Raw genomic sequence first — 22929 nt, 5'->3', positions numbered from 1 at the left:
TTGCTAATTCAGCACTACTGCTGTTTTAGCTGACCTCTGGCAGCATGGTGACACACTGCAAAGGAGAGACTCGCTGAAGGAAAGCAGCAGGAAGGAACCCAGAACTCAAGCCCATCACTCACTTGACGAATTAAAAGGAGCCAGCCATGTTGTTCCCCTGGTTTTGCAGTGACACAAGCAGATCATCTATCTTCTCCATGTTCTGGTTGGTTGCCATAGCTGAGGGTAGTGGAGGAGTCTCAGATATCTGCTGGGAGAGAAGCGCCGGCACCGCAGCTTGCCCTTCATTCTGGGGCTGTCCTGGCTGACTTATGGCCATCAACTCATCTGGCAGTGTAGTCGGTCCAGATGTTAACAGCTGGCCACAGTCTGATTAGCAGCATGGGAAGAATAAAAGGCCATTTAAATGCAGTTCATAGAATCACAGAATCATTAAGATTGGAAAGGACCTCTAAGATCAGGTCTAACCACCAACCCAACAACACCACTCCCGCACACCATGCCCCCGTGTGCCATGTTTACAGGCTTTCTGAGCCCTTGAAGGGAGGTGACTCCACCACCTCTCTGCCAGCCCGCTGCAATGCACCACTGCTTTTTCAGTAAAGGAATTTTTCCTAACAGCCAACTTAAAGCTCCTCTGTGGCAACCTCAGGCTGTTTCCTCTTGTCCTGTCACTTGTTCCTTGGGAGAAGAGACCAATCTCCTTTCTGGGAGTTGTAGAGAGCCAGAAAGTTTCCCCTCAGCTTCCTTTTCTCCAAGTTAGACAACCCCAGCTCCCTCAGCTGTTCCTCACATGACCTGTTCTCCAGACCTTTCACCAGCTTCCTTGCCTTTCTCTGGGCCCACTCCAGCACCTCAATGTCCTTCTTCAACTGCGGGAATACAGGCAGTGAGTCAGCAAACCTCTTCACATATAACCATCCTGACTATGCACTCTGTAGAACTTCACAGGCACTTTTGTTCACATGACCTCCTTGGCCCATTGCTCCTTTAGGGCATAAGCAGAGGTTCAAGGTGTATATATTGAATATAAAGTCTTTATCATCATGGAACAGTTGGGATTAGAAAGGACCTTAAAGATCAGCTAGTTCCAAACCCAATGCCATGGGCTAGGACACCTCCTACTAAGCCAGGTTGCTCAAGGTCAAACTGCAACCAAATGTGTTACCACCCCAGAGGCCAACACTCGACTGGAAGAATAAACAAAAAACCCCTAGTGCTGGGTTAAGGGTTGGGCTCAATGGTCTTAAAGATCTCTTCCCATCGAAACGACTGTAGGGCTTTAAGTCAGCAACATTCAGGGCAAGGTGATGAGTTTGTTATTCTTCATTTTAGTGCTGCTTTACTCATTCCAGAATTTAGTTATTTAACTTCTACAATACCTCAGAACTGAACAAAATCCTGTGGGCTCCAAGGAGCAGCTCTCGTAAATCACAAACCCGGATTTGGGCATCTGTCACTTACTGTTTTGGATGCCAAACAGGAATATTCCTGATGTTTGCTGAGACGAAGCAGGAGAGTTCTGCAACTGGTTGATGGCACCTCCTGCCGCGTTGTGAAATAAAGAAGGCTGCTGCTGTGGAGGAGAAGCAGTTCCCTGCATTCCTGCCATGCTGTTCTGAGAAGAGTACATTGGAGACTGCTGCAGCTCTTGCTGGCTCATGCTGTTCTGCAGGGCAGACATGGAAGCTGAGGAGATGAAGAGGGTGACTTGTTGCTCTTGAGAACTTGGTGACCCTTGGACCAACTGAATCTGGGGTGAGTTATGGAAGATGGCTGGCTGCTGTGCTTCTGCCTGGCTGGATCCAGGATTTTGGAGAGAAGACACTGTAGTCTGACTCTGGAATTGCATGGGCTGCTGCTCCTGGTTCATTGATGCCATGTTGGTCTGTGGATGAAAAATGGACTGACCCTGCTGCTCCTGATTGGTAACGGGGTTTTGATTTGGATTGAAGATCATGTTCTGCTTTTGAGAAGCAATTGTACTCATCGCATTTTGGTTACTGAATATCATGTTCTGCTGTTGCTGCTGCTGCTGCTCTTGAGAGGGAGGACTACTCTGAATAGCGACTATCGAGTGCTGAGGCTGGAAGATTGCTCCTTGCTGGTTCTGAGGGATTGAACTGGACTGGATGGAGCCTAAAGACACCTGGGACTGAAACAAGCCTTGTTGAGCAGGCTGTGTCTGGGGCTGTTCCTGGGGAAGCATAGAACTCTGCATGTGAGAGATCTGTGTCTGCTGCTGGAATGAAGTCTGCTGTTCAGTGTTTGTTGCTGTCTGAAGAGGAGAAATGGAATTTGGGCTCGTGAAGAATGACATCTGCTCTTCCTGTGTTGCAGGGTTGCTCATTGAGCTCTGGGAGAGGAACATGTTGGCAGATTGCTGGTCTTGAGGAACTGAGGAGCTCTGTAATACGCCCATGGTGTTCTGCGAGTGGAACATGGGAGGCTGCAGTTGGTCTGAGGAATTAGTACTGGTCTGGTTGTGGACAATGGAATTTGGACTGTGAAAAAGAGAGCCTTGTGTCTCCTGGGATATATTCTGAGTATCGCCAATCGGGTTCTGAGAGTGAAAGAGCTGAGCCTGTGAATGCGGAGACTGCTGCATAAAGCTTCCCGACTGAATGGACATCATTTCTCCTCCTTGCTGAAACAGCCCACCTGCTTGCTGCTGAGTTCCACTTGCCTGGACAGTCATCATGTTTTTGGTAGATGAGAAGAGATTAACTTGAGATTGACTTTCTCCACTGTGCTGCATTTGAACCATGGTCTGAAATACAGTACTTTGCATCTGCTTACTCTGTCCTGAACCCTCTTCTCCATCTGCAGAATTTGACGCCTGAAACATAGCAGGTCCATTGTTGGAGACCTGCTGCTGAGCTGCAGGAGTAGTCTCACTTCCAGAAACGCCAGGAGATGATGAGAACAACTCACACTGCATCTGCATGTCTTCGCTGGCTGATAAGCCACTCATTATGTGAGAAGCCTGCTGGTAAACAGGAGACTGCTGGAGGGCTCCGTTCCCTGACGCTGTTGAAGAGAACAAGTCGGACTGCATCTGTGTGGCAGCCTGGCAAATGTTCTGCTGGATGCCTATCACCATTGCTGCAGAAGTCTCCATCGCCTGCTGCTGCTGCTGCTGTTGCTGCTGCTGTTGGTTGGACAATGCGTTCTCAGGCTGCGAGTGAACGTTTTCAGCTCGGCCAGGCAAAAGGTTCTCTGGTCTGGAATGGACAGCAGTGTCCGAGGAGGAAAACATCCCAGGATTTACACTGCTCTGGATCTGGCTAACTTGCTGAAAGATATCTGCGTTTAGCTGATCTTGAACATCCTCGCTGCTGTCTGAACCAGAAAAGAGAACAGAGGACAACTGCTGCTGAGCTTCCAATACCTGCTGCACCAAGTCGACATTCCTGTTGCTGCCCGTGGCAGTGTTGGTCGGAAAATTGCCAGCCTGCAGCTGCTGGATGGTGTTCTGCAACTGACTCACACCGCTGGCCGAGGAGAAAATACTGGATGAAATCTGCTGCTGCAACGCTTGTGCTGGTTCCGAGAGCGTCGACTGCTGCTGCTGTGACGCATCGGTTAGCTGTGACAAAGCGACTACTGTGCCATCCGACTGCAGGACTTCCCTGGTTTGGGAATCTCTTGTCTGGAACTGTGCAGCTTGCTGCAGTAAGGCATCACTGTTCTGCAGCTGACCTGGAGTAGAGACCGCTGAAAAGCTTCCAGGCTGGGAAATGTCCTGCGTTTGGATGGTCGTTAGTGTCTCAGGGGTGTACACCTTTGGCTGGATTTGCTGCTGGTTTTCATTCTCAGAAGGTAAATGGGAAGCAGAAGTTGATATGCCAGACATACTGTTTTCCAATGTTTGCTGAGTTGGTCCAACCACATTTGAAGCCTGCAAAGAGCAATACCATTAAGCCATTTGTAAACTTACTCAGGTTGTGCTTATCAAAGTTCCACCACTCCACTATGCTCAGGAAAGACCTGATGGCAGATTTGGTGGCTCTGTATCTCTCCATACCTAACCAGACAAGTCAGCAAGGGACTAAGCAGTGGAAATGCTACTGTAGGAAGTAGTCACAGTACAATTTAAAGAAAGTAATGCTAGGGAGTGATTAAAATAATATCCTAACATTAAGTTTTGTCCTGTGACACAGAACTAGCAAAAAGTTCACCACAGTATCAACCACTAACCAAGCAGTTTGAGTGTGGGTGCAAAATAAGTTGCTTTTAAATGGAAATTGTCTTATTTGAATCACACTTTGTGATCAGATTATCTTGCCCAGAGCAGCTTCAGACATGGTATTTTCCCTGTCTGTTACTTCTCTCTGCTATTAGAACTGACTGGTAGAACAGACTGACTGGTAGATGCAACCAAGACTACTAAAGCTACTGTCTTCAGATCACAGTGAGACTCACCTTGAAGACAGAGGGAGATCTTTTTTCTGCACTTACTTCCATTGGAGCCACATCTTCACTCTTAATCATACTGCTTGGCATGAGTGGAGTTATCAAGGCACTAGGAAGAATGTTCACTTTCTCCAGGTTACAGCCCGTGGCCTTCACTGCTGCAGACACAAAGGAAAACAGAGAAGGGCAATGGAATGTTAACATTGGCTACATACAGAAAGGACTTCTAGTGGTGGCCAGCTTCCTCTTTCACTTTTCATCCCTACCAGAGCCTTCATCCTCATACAAGATGGTAACATGCACAGAGACCATTGCTTTAAGCGAAATTAACCTTCTTGAGTTAAAACACTGCTGAAACTGAGCTTAAACCAAACCAATGGCAAAGCCTGTAAAAAAAACAACACACACTTCCAAAAGTACTTTAAAATAAATTAAAAAATTCATCTTCAAAATAAAGCAACAGATTTCCAAGCTTACAACAAACCTTAACCTCACACTAACATAGCAGCAAAAGATTGTACAGATCCCCATCAAGAAGATGCCAGGTCCTAGGAGCAAGCTTTGTGTGTTTTTAATGTGTAGAACCAAACACTCTTCTGAAATGTTATTTTCTGTCTTTAGCAATCAATTCTCAGCACGACAACAGTTATCAATATACCAACAGCTAAACAAATTTATTCCCTCCTCCTGTTAACTTAAGGTTTGGGGTGGTTCCAGAAAAGACAAGCCCCAAGATCTGATGTGTTGGACTGTGCTGCTGGCATGGAACAGCTGGAGTGAGACTATTCCAAAACACATCTGCTTCAGGACAGATGAGGTCATACAGGGTATTCAAAGGCAGCAGTCTGGATTCTTCTATATCATAGTCACATTTTATAAGCTTCCCTATGTGCTTAATCATCTTGTGCTCATCAGAAACAAATTATGTAAGTAGCTAAAAAAAATTCTCAGTGGCATCCAGATTAGATCCTACCAAGGGTATGTTCATTCACAGTGACATCTTGGGTTGGGAGACTGAAAAAAAGAAGTGAGATAATAATGATGTGGAAGCTTCAGAATCACACCAATACTGCTGGCTTTGGTCCCTTAACTGTGTTTTTGTAACATATTTTGGTTTACAACTTTTAGCTCCAACACTTTTAAGTCGTTTTCCTAATTGAAAGCTTGTCACCACCTTACCAAGGCACAGACACCTTCTTGCCTTTTTCTCCCAAAGCTGCAAACTGAATCCACTGTGAACCACTTAACAACCAGTTCCAACTAATTCAGTGTTTAGAAGGCAAAGACCTAGTACATGGTTGTCCACCCCACCCCCACATTCCTCCAGCTTTACAGGACAGCTTAGATTTAGAAATGTGTTGTCCTGGAATGCAACTTGTCACTAAAGTCTGTCAAATATGAGGGCTCTTAAAATGTCAGAGCTGAGAGGCTGCAATGGCTTTAGGAAGCCATGTTTTGGGGGTTTCTTTAACATACGCAGATGTTGTAATAGAAATTAGTTTAAGGAATATTCACAGATACCTGAGAGAAAGATGAAAATTGCCTGTAGATAAAGACCCAAGAACTCAGTCCCTAACTACATGTTCCTGTCAACAGCAGCTCACTCTCTTTGGCCAGGGCTGCTGGAAATGATGCCACTTAAGAAATCACGAATTCAAGCACGCTGGTCCCAGTGAAAGGAAACAGGAAGAAAGGAGCATCCCACTGCATCCCCACCTGGTCTTTGGCATTTCAAGACAATGAGGAAGGATTGGCTGGGAAATATGCAGAAACAAAATACATAAACCAAGCAAAACTCCCTGACCTCTGGTTCACGCTCAACTTAGAGCACAGAATCACAGAGTCATAGAACCATTAAGGGTAGAAAAGATCCCTATGACTATCAACCCAATACCACCACACCTGCTAAGCCATGTCCCCAGCTGCCATGGCTACATGTTTTTTTAACATCTCCAGGGATGGTGACTCCACCACCTCCCTGGGCAGAACAGGTACAGGAATGAGCCATCAAAAACTAAGCTGGCCAGCAGAAAACCCACACCAGAAAGTAAATTGAGATGTGTCGCATACACTAAACAGAGGACGTGAAGCAGCAGGAACAGCACATGGTGCTCTTATGAACAGCAGATGTTCTCCTGAAGCAGGTGGTGCCTTCCCGTGGTTAAGCCCCTAACAGCTAGCTGGATCTCAGCCTTACCCTGATACATTAGTTATTATTTCCCTCATCTCTTTCATCTTGCTACTGAAGCCTTCCCAAGCCTTCTATCACTTTGTTTCACTGCCCTAAATATTTCTGCACATTTCTTCTGCAAATATTCTCTGCAGGTTTAAACTCATCATTCCTTGATTATCCTCCCTAACGAGTTGTAAAGTCAACTTGTAAATACATCCCCTGCCAAGACCAAGCTATTAACTTCAAACATGAGCTTCATGATTCTAACCTGAAGCTACAGATTCCTATCGAACTTGTGATCACATTGTTAATTTGCTTACCTTCCAACCTACTTTCACTAGAGCAGGCTCTGGAAATTTCCAGTAACCTTTGTACACCATCAGAGTTTTAACCATCGACTAAGAAACATTTCCTTCCTCTACTTGTATTTCAGTCTCAGAAGGATCAATTCACTTCACACTTAAAAACCAGGCAAACCTGAAACGTGCCTCCTTGGTACAAAAAACATGCGAAGAGACAACCTCACTAAAGAGACCTAACTAGGTCCATCAAAATCAGACGTATAACACCACTGGACAACAATAAGTACCAAGTTAGCATGATGAAGTGTTTCTCAGCACTTAGTTCTTCCCCTCTAAAACGTTTCTGTGTGGTTTTGTTTAAATTAACACTATATAGTTTCTAAATCCTTTGTACTAACCTCCATCTTAGGCTGCTTTTTTTCTTTTTCACTCACGAGCACATTAAAGGATTAGACTGTGGGCCCAGAGGTGTGAAAAATGACTTTATTTAGTGTGGGGTTTGGGTTTCTTTGTTTTGGGTTTTTTTCAGAATTTCTTCTATTCTGGTTGATGTTACAATCACACAATGATAGAATTGTTTTGGTTGAAAGAGATCTTTAAGATGATCAAGTTGAACCCTTAAGCCACCACTAAATTGTATCCCTCAACACTACATCTCCACAGCTTTGAAACCCCTCCAGGGGTGGAGACTCCACCAGGGCCCTGGGCAGCCTGGTCAATGGCTTGACAGGTCTTTTGGGGAAAAGAAACTGTGCCTCATGTCTAATCTAAACCTCCCCTGGGGCAACCTGAGGCCATTTCCTTATGTTCTTGTTACTCAGAAGATACCAACGTCCCTTAAACTCCAGCCTCCTCTCAGGCAGTTGTCAAGAGCTAGAAGCCATCACCTCAGCCTCCTTTTCTCAGTTCCCTCAGCTGCACCTCACAAGACTTGTGCTCTGGACCCTTCACCAGCTTCATTGCCCTTCTCTGGACTTTTTACCTTTTTTTTGTCTTTATGCTTACAGGAACACTGTTATGAAGCAAAACACTCAGAATCAAAAAACCAAACCCAACTGTAAGTATACAGCCAGCTTGTATAAGCAGAGACTTATCTTCACAGGATGTCTGATTCATTCCTCCAAATTTGGATAGGCATTTATAGTTAAATTATTAACAACAATGATAAGAATCAATTTAATACCTTTTATAGCCTCTTCAAAAGAACAATGTTGGGCTGGGCTGGAGATTTCCTTCTTCACATTAACATTCAGAGTACCAGCTGTTGAGACAAAACACACTGAGAACTTCCTTATGTTAAAACAGCAAACAAGAGGAAAAAAAAAAAAGAGAGAGAGAAAAAAAATAACAAAGCAAACCAAAAGAGTTACTTAAATCTTAAAGCAACTCAGGTTCTTTGAAAAACACAAAGTTTTGCATTGTGTATTGGAATATAGAAACAAAAATATATGATACGGTCAAACTTCAGCTTTCTTCAGGACAAAGCTCGCTGCTGTTTTCCAGTTGTGTTTGGGTTGCTGCATGTAGTATGTTGACTTTGTGTCTGCTCAGCTTCATTTTGAACCTTACACTAGAAAGGGATGCTACTTTGCAAGAACAGCTGTCTCCACGCAGCTGAAATTTGAGCCACATAAAAGGGAAAAGCCAAGCCTTCAGATTTCATTATTTAACAGAGCAAACCTCACCAGCAAGAGGGTTTTGGCAAGATCCACATTACTTAACCTTTCTGTTGGGTGGGCTAAATGCTACGACCTGAGAAGCTCAGCAGGTAAAACTGCCCATTCCCTCCTCCAGTTTCCCATTTCACATACATGTATCTGGAGTGTAGGTAAATGGTTGCACATCGTGTGATCTTCCAGCATTGGTCACCACATAAATTCCCACAGAAACAGCTGAGGTTATTTGCTGGTCATGATATGGTGGCACCTTCACAATAAGGTGATTCTGCAATGCACAAATATTTTTTTTAATCGTGTTAGAAAGTTTGTTTATTTTTTTACTGTTATTATTGACCTTAACTGTGTTTACAGCCACACAAAGAAAGAAACAGCCTGCTAAATGAAAACTGAAGTCACTGGGGGAAAGGTGTTCAGTTGACCCTTTCAGTGAAATAAACTGATTACTAACTTGTGCTAGAAGAAAGATTTGAGTAAGCTTCTCATGAAATGCACACTGGCAACTTAGAGCTCCACTGGGAGGTGCAGAAAGGAAAGACATATGAATTCCAGCCCTTTAAACACAAGCTTATCCCTAACATGCCTGACTGCACTCTGATCAGTTTGCCATCAGCACTGCTAGCCTCAGACCTCTCAGCGTGCTGCTGAGTCAGGTTGAGGGTGGACAGATGGAGAATGGAGTCTGATGTTACACGTAAGCGGATTTAACCTTCAGCAGACATCAGAAAACAGGCCCTGCAATCATTCATCAACTGGAGCAGTGATGAGTGATCTGTCTACTCCCCAAACACCTCTACCCCACTGGAGGCGAGACATGATTCCTGCCAGTGAAGGCAGCATTCCATGCCTGCAGAGCTGGGAGCACATCATTTACATCTAAGAATCACCTCTAATTTCAGTCCCCTAGTCCATAATGATTCTATAAAGGCAGCCAGTTGTGTCCAAAACAATAAACTACTCTTCAGGAAAACGTTTCAGAGTGGAATAAAGACCACAATGGGGACAGAATCCGTCTCCATGCAGAAGTCTCCTAACATGTCCTTAGGAAAGCTCCTGGAAAATTCATATTAGGCCTTTTAATTACATTTAATTACATTACGTTAAGGGCAAAGACTTGCTCGCCTACTCCATATACCACACTGCTGCTGTGGTATCTAAGCTCTCAGTTAGAAACTGAGTAATTTACTTGTATAAACCCCAAACAGTGGCAAGCTCTTCAGTGAGTCTGGTAGAATATTTCAGGAAAAAGACTATTATTTCTAGAAATGCACAGGAAGAAGGAAAGGCTTATTGGAGCCTTCTCTGGAAACACAACTGGAGTAGTTTTATATAATAATAAATAACAATAGAGAAGTACCTGATGAAATAATTCCATGTCTATTTCAGCTTCTGCCTTCCAAGAATTCTCATCTAAATGAAAGTTTAAAAGAATCATTTATTGCATGCCCATAAAAAGCAATTTCAGTGCCTTTGATTCTGCTTCTGCCACTAAACTACTAAGCAATACGGACCCAAACATGCCCCCTTCAGCACCCAGAGCCATTATTGCTTTCACACTAACCCGAAACATTCTCTTGGAAAATCACTTTTGTTCCCTTTAGAAAGTTCTTGCCAATCAGAAAAACTTCCTCTTCACCCTTCACTGAGCAACTGTGCAGACTTTTCTTTAGGATCTCTGGAACTCCTGCTGGTTGAGCTGCAATTGGAAAAAACAAATTGTTTGGAATCAAGAAAATATCAACACCCAAAACAAAAAGCTTTTACTCAGAGGATTATAAAGAACAGAACAATTTCCTGAGCCTCTTCCTTTACTGTACCAATCCTGACACAATTTTTCATAAGGTAACTGCTTCTATTATTCCCTCACTAAGTGCAAGGATCTCATAAAAATCACACTTAGGTAAACAGTTCACTAAGAAACTTTCCCTTTTATCTTGCATTTATCAAACCTTCTAAATGAAGCTTTGTGTTTGAGCTAAAGCTAAAGCTTGAGAAGTGCTCAGGAGAGAAGGAAATCTGGTTCTGTAATCTCCTGCCATGCTCTATGTACACCAGACTCCAGCAGTAGCATACCTTCACATTTACCTGTAAGCTCATAAAACTGTGGATTGATGAAGCTTATTTTTGCTTTGCAGAAGGTTACAAGTACCAATGTCCATCTGACCTGTGCTTTTCAGACTGACACAGCTTGAGCAAGTTGGTCTAGTTCAAGATGTTCCTGCCCATGCAGGAGACTCAAACCATATGATCTTGAGGGTCCCTTCCAAGGCAAACCATTCTATAGCTGTGTGACTTTCTGGACCAATAAATTTGAGCTAAGATAAATTGTTGTACGAGACACATCTCTGTGAGATTATAGCAATTTATATCCTGTAGACTAGCAAAGAGACCACAAGTTTCAGAGACACATCCCTGGAACCCTCAAATGATGGTTTATATAACGTATACTACAAACTGTCTTTGCTGCAAACTATTTCAATGCTTCTTAAAGCATAAAATCCACTAAGACCATTTGTGTTAAATGAAAAGAAGCACTTAAGACAATTTAAATGCATGTTTTAAAATAAGGTATTTGAGTTTGTTACTTTTGATGTTCTCAAATCATTCCAGCTTCTAATGAAAGTTTCTCAACCACCTTTTCTATTCACCATAAAATACAGGTGGCATAAGCTTGTACTTGTGCTTTGCACTTATGTGGCCCACTTCTAGTGTTTAATAACAGCATATTCTGGGCTTACTACACAGAAGAACAGAAATACTGTAACACTTCAAAGTATTTAATGACCTTTCAGAAAGGGTTTTTCTACAGCTGTTGAAGCAGGTTCCCAGGCAACCATTACACAACTACTAAATATGCTCCAGGCACACGGACTTCTGAAAAGAGTAACTGGATTTAGGTTTGCTAACAAAACCTGTTTATATTCATTTAAAACACAGACCTTAAATAATGAGCCTGCACCTACTTAATGTCTCTCCTATGGTTTCAGGTGCATCAGTGCAATATACTGTGAAAACACAGCACGAGCAGGCTCTGATGAGACTGGATGAGGCACTTAGTGCCATGGTCTAGTTGATTGGATAGGGCTGGGGGATAGGTTGAACTGGATGACCTTGGAGGTCTCTTCCAACCTGGTTGATTCCATGATTCTATGATTATGAGAAGGTACAGCACACATCTGTACTAAGATGTAGCAAACAAACAAGATGTGCTCAAGAAGATGATTTATGTAAACAAGTAACATAATAAACCATAACATTTAAAGTTGTTATTGATCACCCAGTGCCATGTACCAGCACTGTTTGGTTGGCTGTGATCTACTGCAAGTCACCATGACTTCCAACTAAGTCAAGACAGCAGAAGGATACTGGAAAGAGCCTCCAAGGATTCCACTCTCAGCCTTCACATTATGATCAGTTTTACCCAGCATTCCTCCAAGACACAAGCCTAACCAGAGTATTTTGCCTTTTTGTTTAGACCTCCACCAAGGAAGATGCTGTAGAATTCCTGGCCAATCTCCTGGCTACTTACACAATTAGGAAGATTTTCTCATGCACTGACTGAAACCTGGCTTGCTAAAAACAAAACCAATTTATTTCTCACCGTACATATTTTACAGCTATTTATGAAAGGATAACTTTTATTCCCTTCTTTCCTCCTTCTTTCCCTTAGCATATCATCATTCTCACATATCCTGATTTTTACTCACTGCCCATGCATCAAAACATAGCTACTAACATTATATGGATGCTTTCAACCCACAGAATGGCCACACACCTACAAGGGACTCTCATAATCCAGTCCTGGACTAGCCCTAACAACAAGCTAAGCAGCAAAAACATGAAAAACAGCCTTTTTAGCTAGACACCCTATTTCAAAACCACTCTCTAAAACACCTCAGGGTCTACTTCAAACAGCAAGCTTGGGATTGTTGTGTTTAAGAAAACAGCAAATCCTTTCCATTCCCATTTCTACTAAGATTTAAACAACTCCAGTAAGTTACTGAGACAAACAAAATGTACATGGAAAGACCTTTTAGTAACTGCATTGAAAACATTTTTCTTGAATCTGAAAGTTACTACAAGGCTGTACCGAGCAGAAAGAGTTGTGAGACAATTGGATTTCTAGCAAATACATTTATTTGTTTTCCAACCACAAAAATGAATAACCTGAGAACTCCAACAGTTTGAAATACATTGGGAAAAGAAAGAGTCAAAAAGTGTCAGAGGGATGGGAACACCTCCATCTGTCCTTTCTGGAAGTGTTTCCCAAACATTAAACTGTTATCTAAAGCACAGAACACAGCTGAAGAGAGGAGAATAGTCCTCCTCTGCATCAGCAGGACACATTTTCGGTTATCAGCCTTTCCAGGGTTTTTGCAAGGTTTCTCCTCTCCCCGAGTCTTGCAAAGGAATCCTCTGTGAGAGCAGAACCCTGGAAGTTGAGACGGGCTCCATGCCACAACTGCAGATTGCCCACAGCACCGAAGCACGCAGTGGTAGCTGATGTGGAAGCTCACATGGTTCTAATTATCTCCTCTTCCAATCTGCTTTTTGCTGGCAACAAAACTGCAGTTTCTGACAAGCTGAATAGGAGTCCTGACACAATAGGTACTGACAGCGTTCAGAAACAAAAAACCAACCACCAAAACCCAGGACGTTTTTATACAATGGGAAGAGCAGGACACAAGTGCCCAGGAGCTTGTGTAATCACACTGTGCTCCATGCATGGAGGAAAAGCTCTCCTGTCTCCTCCTTCATCAAGAGATCTCAGGAATCCCATCAATAGCTGCACTAAACATTTCCCTGCTCTTTGACAGATGACTGAAAATCCCTACAACTGGAAGTCACTGCAGAGTCTAAAGGCACAGGCAACCCCTATGTACCACAGCTTGCCCCAGTCTTGCTCAGCAGAACCTAACCAGCCAGAGCAGCCATCTGTGCACAGTGCTAAACAGAGCATTTAATAAACAGCTATAAAAAGTTTCCTTCTTGCACTGAACTGGAACAGATTCAGCCCCTGGCCCATCAAACCAGCACAACTGCAAAGGGAGATGGGCACTAACTTATTACAAGTTCTTCTCACTCAAAGTTGACAGAAGAGATTAAAACCTGCATAAAAAAAGTCACACAATAAGTTCAAAGCAAAGTTAAAAAAAATCCAGACCTGTTAGAAGGCAAAAATCCATTCAATAACAGTTAAAACTACTTCTCAATACGGGTCAGTCACTTAACTTACACCCCACGCCAAGCAGAGCCCAAGCCATGTGATTTTACCCACAGCAACTCTGAAAAAAGCACAGATGGACACTGGAGGGTTTTTAACCCTCGAGGCCTTTTATGGCAATCACACTAAAATCCAGAGTCATCCAACAGCAAACTTTCACTTTGGTACTTACTGCACAAAATTGGGGAAGAAGGTGTCTGAAGAGTCAAAGTGGAGCCGTCTTTGCGAGTGATGTTAACGCGGAACACCAGCCTAGCTCGTGTGCTTTTCTTCTTGGAGCCAGCAATCCCTATCCTAGCTTCAACGTCAGCGTTTCTCAGCTTCAGTATTCCCACACAATCAACCCTACCAACACAAGATGGGAGACAGTTTAGTTGACTTCAGTAAGTTCAGCCTCTCTGATAAACTTTCAGCTAGCTACAGGATCCACAAAGTCAGAACTCTTGAATTACTGCAATACCTTCAGATTTTTCCCCTTATTTACATGAAATCTCTGTAGGACCTTTCTCATTCTAGAGCCTGCTTTTCAATTCAACCAGGCATAATTTGAGGGATGAATCACGGCAGCAAAGAATGTGAAAGCAACGTGAACAAAACAGAAAATGCAACCTAACCAAGTCACCTGTAAGCCTTCAATTTACACAGATCTTTGCTCTTCCACTCCTGGGGCTTTTGCTAGTTCAAGCCTAGCTAGAACGTTTTGGTGAGAAGAATTAGATTACAGGCTGTGAAAAGGAAACAATGGTGATGTCTGCTGCACTCATAGGCTTGCTGAGATGCATAAGAACAAGAACATAAATAGAGATAATAGATAATAGAATCACTCTCTGGCCTTTGTGGGCTGCACTTCTCTCTCTAACCTAACCTGCCGTCTGTGTGACTAACCTATCTGCTTCCTAACACCCCTGGCTGACCCTCCAAGTTACCCTGGGTGTAAGGCAAAATCCTGGGTAAGGTAGAGGGGTGGGAAGAACGTGGAAGGGTTGTTGAGAGCCCCTCCTGGGGACTCAGGTTTCGGCTGTTGTGTTTCTGTATTGCCTTTTAACTTGTATATTTCTGTATATAACTGTATACACTGTAAATGTCTGCTTGTATATTGTATTAAGCTGTAAACAGAAAGCTTCACTCAATTTCCAGAGCCTCTGAGTCTAGTCTGGGTGATTTTCCAAATGGGGTGGGGGCATGTGACACCCAAACCATCACAGGGCTCTATCAGATTATTACTACAAATATTCTGCATCCACTGAAAGCAGTAGTAGAAGAAAACTTACTGTACTAAGTTTTATGCTCAGTTGAAGTTGGAAGTGATAGGACATACTTTAACTGTGGTCCTACAGGAAATGTATACAGGGCCAGTGTGACAGTGACATGCTGCTGACTTCAGACAGATGCAAAAGCAAGAAACAACCAGGAAAAACAAGACAGATGAGAAATTAACAAATACCCAAACCCAAGCTGCTGTGTTAAGAAGCAGAATGTTGTCATTTTACCAGGATCTCAGCTCCTAGACCCAAAAGGCACAGGGACCACCTGATATGCCTTTGAATACAACAAATTTTTGTCCTGCATGAAGAGCAACAGCTTGGGAGTAGAGAGTAGGGGTGAGGCTGATTCACTGGTGTTACCATTCACAGAAGCACTGCAGCATCACTGAGATCCTGGAAGAGTTTGAGTCATTGAGATAGCTTTTGAGATATCAGCCAAGTTTTCCCTAACTAATTCCCAATTCATCTACCTGGTATCCCTGTACTGAGTTGGTTTCACATTAACACTTGAGGATAATTATTTAATTAAGAAGAGGTAGCTTCCAAACTTAGCATGGGAATATATTTCACACTTAAAAAATCAGATTGATTCAGTGCACTGGCAAACTGTATTACCCTGTTTCAGTGGGCACTGTGAACTGAAGAAAAGTGTCTTCTCTTGAAGCAAGACAAACTTCTAAGTGAATAGCAGCAGCTTTCAACCACACCCCCATTAAAAACTTACGTTCTGCTGGAAACACTGAATGACCACTCCCTCTCTATAGATTAAGAAAAAAGTAGAAAGCTTATTAGAGAACCTAAAGTTTCTCAGAGATCCAAGCCACAGAGGCAGCTGAGAAATACCTGTCTCACACCTACTGCAGTAAACTGTGCCCTAACTGCTGCCTGTGCTGGCCCAGAGCAGCTCTGTGGGGACAGCAGAGCAGAAGGCTGCTCTGACAAAGGGGTGTCTGGTGGAAGTGACAGAAATGGAACAAGCAAAGCAAGAGGAGTAAAGACAGAGCTTAGCCTCACTATCCACGGCTCCCAGTCTTGTGGGTTCTAAAGGAATCAGAAGGTTCCATCATTTCCCTTCCCTCTTTTGAACAGCAATGCTGTCCTTGTTAAAAGCCAAGCCAAGCTGCAGAAGCAGTGACCAGTCTGCAAGCCACATAATGCTTGAGCATGAACATCATTGATCAAACAGAACGTAAAACGAATGCAACAAAGTTAACTGAGAAAGGTTAATGAAGATTAAGCTTTAAATACAATAAACTGAGAATGTGATTTTTATACACAAAGCTTCACTAAGTGCCTAGAGTGTGCCAAGATGTTTGGACTTTTAGCATCTAACCAAGCCAGTGGAGAAGGAAGATCAGTTTCTGGACACAAGAAGTCAATGAATAAAAAGAAGCTACTCACGCGAGTGTCATATTGTTGCTGGGGTCCAGCCCGACCTCAATGACAGTGGTCCCCTCTATATCCACCTCTTTACAGGGAGTAGTGTTCCTCCCAGTAACTCTGCAGGCCTGGTAGAACCCATGTGGCTTCACTCGGCCTGAGTCATTGCCCACAAATACCTGCAGCACCACCGGCTCGTTGTGACCTTCCAGCTGGAACATGGAACACAAATCGAGCATTAGACTTAGCTCTAAGGAAGACATTTTTGACACTGAGGGTGGCAAGACCCTGGCCCAGGTTGCCCAGAGAGGTGGGAGATGCCCCATCCCTGGAACCATTCCAGGGTCAGGTTGTTTAGGGATCTGACCAACTTGATCTAGTTGAAGATGTCCCTGCTGACTGCAGGGGGGTTGGATTAGATGACCTTTAAAGGTCTCTTCCAACCCAAACCACTCTATGATTCAATGAAATATTTATGTTGGCCAGCAATGCCTCTTAATTACAACAGGAAACATCTTATGCAGCTGAATTTGAAGTGAATCTGCTCCCAGTGTTGCTGGAAACAACCCATGACTGGCACTGCAAGAGAAAAGCAAGCACCAGACCTCTACTGAACCAGCAACGTTTTCACACTGTTCTTTCCCATCTTTAAAACACCCAAAAAAAGACCCAACCCAAACAAAAACCCTCTTGTCCTTTACACATTTTTTTTTCCACTAGCTCAGATTTCCTGAAGCTCCACTGACTCACTTTGTCTGTCCAACCCTGGCAGACTTTGATACGCAGGGTATGAACCAGTTTGCCTACTGGTAAAGCAAGCTTGAGCTTCCAGGAATCCAGTAACACGAGACTCTTCCAAACAGAATTTTCAGTGATGGGTGCTAAAGGGTAACTGGGAAAGGAATTAAAAGGAAATTCAGATGAACAAAGGCCCATTAAGAAAACTCACATAAATGAGCACTACATCTCCATAGCAACAGGACTATATGAATGGATTCTTTTCTGATGAAACCACTGGATTTCCACATTACTCAGGAGGACTGAGGGAAGTGTTGGAGATGCTTCTAACACTGTTGAGCAGAACTTTACAGATAAGTACACTTCTATACTCAACTGTAGTCAGCACATATTTTAAAGGCTGTATCATAAGCAAATATTTCTTTGAGGATCTAGCAAATTAGTTTGGGTTGAGAACTGCTTCACTGCTTTCTCAAAAGTGGCCTATGTAAGAAAAGTGACTTTTTCTGTTATATTTTCTCTTTCTTATCTGTATGATAAGAAAAATAGTTGTGTATTGGTTCAACCTGCTGGCCACACTCCTCTCCATTATAACCAGGATTCTATTTGCCTTGTTTCCATAATGTGGGCAATGCTGGCCTGTACTCAGTTCCATATTCACTTCTACATTCGTACTGTTTGCCCCTGCAACTTGTGTGATGGTATCTGACATGAGTTCTTCTGCCTCTGTGCAATTCACATACAGCATTACTCCTGGTAAGCCTCTCCATAATTTGCATGAGGGAAACTTCACAAGCATAGCCCTGAAGTGCCCTGATTGTTTCCACCAAGCTGTGCAGCTATCCTTGCAGATAGACAGATGGCTGAAACCTGTCAGAGTGAGTGAATCTGCGAGCAGCAGACTCCTGTTAGTTACCTATATAAAGCATCATCTTATCTCCTCAGTCTGGCAGCCTGTAACAGACATCAAAACATTATCCCTGAGCTTCCTCCCTTTCTCTGATCTCAACAGGCCCATCTCCAGTTTCATGCTGGACTTCTGAGCAGTCTGGGAGCCCCATACAAGATCACAGATGCATAAAGAACCATTTTGGTTGGAAAAGACCTTTGAGATCATCAAGTCATTAGATGATGTCCTCTCTTCTGCCTTAACAGTTGCTGCATATCCACAGCAGCATCCCAGCCACGGAAGCTGCCCCACGTCTCTGTGACTTCAGCCAAGTCACAGCCCTGTGGCTGCACAAGAGAAGAAATAAGATCTGCAAATTCACTGACTCAGTGCAGTCACTGGAGAGCAGCCTCTGAATGTTCTTCCTTTTGACCAGGAGTATGAAAGACCTCTTTGTAGCCTTCCTCCTTGTGTTTCTCCTTCATTTGTAGCTCCTCCTTCCTTCCTGGGATTTGGTCCCCATCCTCTGACGACTTTACAGTAAAGCCCTTCTCATGGGGCTGGCAAGCCTGATCACCAACATTTTTCCCCTCTTTGAGAAGGTGAATTACATCAGTTGTCCTTTTTTCCCCTCCAAATGAGGCAAGACAAACAAAGCAGCTTAATGCTTGCTGGACAAACCAGCATCTGCTCAATCCAGATCCTGCCCCATTACCAGAAGGGTTGAGACACCTTTGAGTCCTGAATACTGCTCACCCCTGCCTCAGAGAACACTTAAACTTCAAGGCATCAATTTATACAGGGAATAGGCTGCACTTGTTAAGTGTGAAGACAACTGTATTCTCTTTCCTTCCTCCTCTCCTAATCCACATGTGCTTCACTATAACTGTCCTAAGCAGTACGACCCCAGAAAAGACACCTTAGGTAGGTCCTTATGACCCTACTTAAAATACACACAATGGATTCAGATACTGCTTATTAAAAAAACCAACCAACCAAACTCCACTCTTGTTTTTTTTAATGAAACCTAGTTGTATATCCTTATCAATAAGGCATAAAAACGACTTACTGTCAACGACACTCAGTTACACTGCTTCACTATCTTAGTTTTGTGTGCCTCAAGTGTCTCTAATTACAAAGGTCACCTCAGTTTAGGCTAAGAGACACGCATCACAGGTGATAGCATCCTTCAACATTAAGATTTTTTCCTCCTGTAACTTTGTGAGACAGTAAGAGTTTGCTACCTGCAAGAGACAGTGCAGAGACTCTACTGCAGACTGCAAAGTCTCCTCCCTTCCCTCCAAAAAAATCAAGAATCTAGTTGTACTTGAGCTGAACCAGTTCCCACCCTATTAAAGCATATCGTTTTAGGCTATAGTGCATATTTAGGACATGCATCATAGATGATATATGGCTTTGGCATGAAACTTTCTTCATCCTGTAACTCTTGTTGCCTGCAGGAAGAGATAGAGCACAATATCTACAGCAGAGCTTGCGAAGTCTGCCCATTCCCTTTAAAGCTCAAGATTCTAGGCCTGTCTGAACCGAAACAGTTCCCATCCTGATAAAGCAGCCCTTGGGAAGAGGTCCCCAATGCTACCCAGCACTGAGCTGCATACCTTTACAGTCGGAAAGCCTTGCTGGGTCCGGTCTTTGACGGAGCCTCGGCTGCCCTCTGTCAGGTACCGAGCCCTGTGCTGGGTTTCTGGCTGTACCACTATCTTCAGTTCCTTCCCCTCGCTCTTAGTTGGATACTGACCACACAACATTGGGGTCTTCTTCCCTCCAGTTCCCTTCTGGTTCTCTGATGCTCTGGGAAGCCAAAGCAGACCATTAAAGAGATGTTATAAGCAGCTTCCTAATTAAAACAATTGTGAAAAAAAACAAAACACCTAAATCACAGAAAAGCTAAAAAGATAAAGTGTGCATTAATGGATAGAAGAGTGACAGTGGAGAGCAAACTTTGGGATTCTCTTTCTGACAAGAAAAGGAAACCTGCAGGATGAAGAGAAATGGTGCTCTCCTGCCTCCTCCAGCCAGGACAAAGAGGACCCACTGCTCAGACAATAAGCATAAGGAAGGGAAAAGCAATGAGCATTAACCTGTTAACAAACAGCAGGCGGCTCTCAACCAGCTTCTGCACACTCCATGATACAGCCCAATACTATCTTCTTCTGTAACAACTACACAGATGTACACACGCACACAGAATGGGTTTAGGGTTAAATGATAACTTCTTAAAGCAGGAAAACAGCCTCATGCCTGTTTCCCCTGAGCTCGCACAGCCACACAAGCTCATTTCTGCAGAAACAGATTGACCAATTTACATTAAAACCAAATTAATTGTAAAAAGTCCTGACATAACTGCACCCATTCGACATCTGCAGCATAGACCAAGGGACTGGTTCTTTCCAGGTGGGTACCTGAAGGTGTCCTGCCTCTTGTGCCCAGTTTCATAGTTAAAACCTGAAGGAAGAAGCTCTCTGAAGTGTACATTAAGTGATGGATTCTGTGTGCACGTTAAAGCGCGAGGGAGAACAACCTCTGATCTTGGGCAGAGCAGGTTGGTATAATGAGCCTGAATTGAGACTAACAAGCTCCTTTAACACTGGCCAACACCAGCACACCATGGCAAAGTGGACAGGCAGGAAAAGAGCTCAATGAATTTATGCAAATGTAATATTCTATTTCACTACCAAAAACTCATTTCTAACAGCTTCTTGCTCTGCAGAAAGCCGCTTGCAGTAACAGGTAATAAGCGCTCAGGAAACAAATCCTATTTCAGTGTGCCACACACAGAAATTATTTAAACAAGACTTTTTCTTCCTGGGGAGAAGGGTGAAAAGGTTTTGTCTTCAAAACCTTTTACTGGGAGCTTTGCACTGCATGTGTTCACCACTGACCTGATGCTGGGGTAACCTGTAGTACTCTCTTCCAATTACCAGTATACCACAAACACCATCAGCACCTCTCCTACAGCTCCTGCTGTGCAGTGAACAGCACAAGGCCACACAGAATGCAAACACCTCCAAGCCATTCCTCAGCCCTGGCACACTCTGATCCAGCCTTTCTCCTACAAATGGGCCTTACCCTGGTCCAGGGAAGGTCAGGCACTTTGTCCCCTGGTTCCACCACATCTCATACCCCTCCAAGTTCTGTTTCTCATGCTCTTATTTCTACTAGGCCTTCCAAAACCATTTAACACACGAAACAAAAGGTTGAAATGGACACTGCTGAGCTGTTGCAAGGTCTTGCTTGGCAGGAACTTCATTTTAGCTAGTGGAAGCTGTCCCTGCTCATGGCAGGAGGGTTGGAACTGGACCTTTAAGGTCCCTTCCATCCAAAGCCATTCTATGATTCCTGTTGTTCTGTTTATGATGGTTAACTCTTTCACCATGGGCTGTCTGCAAAGTAAGGGGGATGCCAAGCCATGATGGACACTCAGCACAGATCCTTGCCCGGCCCAGTCTATCCTCTATGCCTCTCTTCAACCCAGGAGTAGCAGACAGAATCTGGATTACAAACTAATACAAAAGAAGTGCTGGAGTGCCATCCTCCTGCCAAGGAGTCCTGATTATTCTGCCACCATTTAGCCAAACAGGCAGTTTAAAACCACCAAAATACTACACAGGGAAACAAAAGGGACAAAGCTCTTCTTCAGTGCAGCATATACAACACCTGTGACACCCTAAATGAGCTGTCATTAACACCACCACACGCTTTGCTTCTCTGCAAGTGAAGCAATAATGTTAATCACATTCAAGCTTGTTAAATCATCACTTTCTCCAGTCTTCCTACCAGGCCAGTAATTAAAAGGAATACATTTATGAAGTCTCAGTGAATATCTTCTCACTCAGAGTTTTAAGACACCCAGCTACCACCTCTTAGCTTCCCCCCAGGAAGGTGATCCTACAGCATGATCCAGATCACCACACTTGGATCCTCAGCATGGGAAAAGGCACCATGGAAAGAATGTACAGGGACTGCTTACTCTAACCTTGGGAGCTCCATAAATTAATATGGGAGACTAGGATACTGCTGAATCTTGAAGGGAAGCAATAAAGGGGCAATTGTTTTAAACCAGAGAAGAGTAAACTCAGATTGGACATTAGGACATAGGAGGAAGCTCTTCACAGTGAGGGTGGTAGGACACTGGAAAGGTTGCCCAGGAAGGTGGCATGAGGCCCCCATTCCTGAAGACATTCAAGGTCAGTCTTGACATGGCTCTGGACAATCTGATCTAGTTGGTGCTGTCACTACTTGCTACAGGAGGGTTGGATTAGATGACCTCTAAAGGTTCCTTCCAAGCCACTGCATTCTCTGATTCTATGAAAGGCAGCCAGCAAAATTAAATTAACTTCTAACACTCAAAAAGTGAAGTTTAGCAGCATGACTTTAACACTTTGGCCTCTCCAACCCAACTGTTTTCCTGTCAGCACTTTACTCTTAGAACACAATTATCAACATGCTAATACCTCATCCTATTCATTCAATGAAACATTGCCCAACACTCAGTTTGGAAGTCTTTCCTTTAGAAACCTACAGAAATCCTTACTTAAACCAGATTAGCTGAACTTGAAGGCCATTTTAAAGCTTACAGTAAAAACTTCCAGTGGTGTTTCCAGTTACCATTTTCATTTGGCTTATTTCTAAGAGTAGCATTTGTGCACATACAAACAGTGCAAGGTTCCACGCACACATTTCTCTATTAGCTTAGCTGTTTCCAGACAGTGTCTCCTCAAAGCCAGCATGTCTTTTCTAAAGCAGCAGCCTCGGTGCCAAACCCCACAATTCTATTAAAGCTGAGGTTTGCCTAGCCCTGTGCTGGCACTGGGGCTGTTCCCAGTGGAGACCTGACAGGGAAAG

The 22929-nt window shown here is 43.6% G+C and overlaps 1 protein-coding gene across 6 annotated transcripts in view; it reads right to left on the bottom strand.

Annotated features, from left to right (window-relative positions):
- Positions 1 to 22929, bottom strand: part of NFAT5 (nuclear factor of activated T cells 5) — a 73916-nt gene that overhangs the window by 8501 nt on the left and 42486 nt on the right. For 4 of the 6 annotated variants that reach the window (XM_064160198.1, XM_064160201.1, XM_064160202.1 and 1 more), the window contains 10 exons: positions 19683 to 19875; positions 16458 to 16648; positions 13964 to 14136; positions 10129 to 10263; positions 9925 to 9977; positions 8703 to 8835; positions 8075 to 8152; positions 4426 to 4574; positions 1465 to 3901; positions 123 to 369 (listed from right to left, as the gene is read on the bottom strand). In XM_064160198.1, the coding sequence (XP_064016268.1) occupies positions 131 to 369; positions 1465 to 3901; positions 4426 to 4574; positions 8075 to 8152; positions 8703 to 8835; positions 9925 to 9977; positions 10129 to 10263; positions 13964 to 14136; positions 16458 to 16648; positions 19683 to 19875 (3781 nt within the window). In that variant the 3' untranslated portion in view covers positions 123 to 130. Of the gene's footprint in view, positions 1 to 122; positions 370 to 1464; positions 3902 to 4425; positions 4575 to 8074; positions 8153 to 8702; positions 8836 to 9924; positions 9978 to 10128; positions 10264 to 13963; positions 14137 to 16457; positions 16649 to 17186; positions 17536 to 19682; positions 19876 to 22929 lie in introns of those variants that run through there. The other 2 variants (XM_064160199.1, XM_064160203.1) reach the window with 2 other exon arrangements.

The sequence above is a fragment of the Pogoniulus pusillus genome, chromosome 20 (assembly GCF_015220805.1).
Source record: "Pogoniulus pusillus isolate bPogPus1 chromosome 20, bPogPus1.pri, whole genome shotgun sequence".
In the NCBI taxonomy this organism is placed as follows: Eukaryota; Metazoa; Chordata; class Aves; order Piciformes; family Lybiidae; genus Pogoniulus; species Pogoniulus pusillus.
The sequence above is the reverse complement of the archived record's forward strand: the minus strand, read 5'-3'. Positions and strand labels throughout refer to the sequence as shown.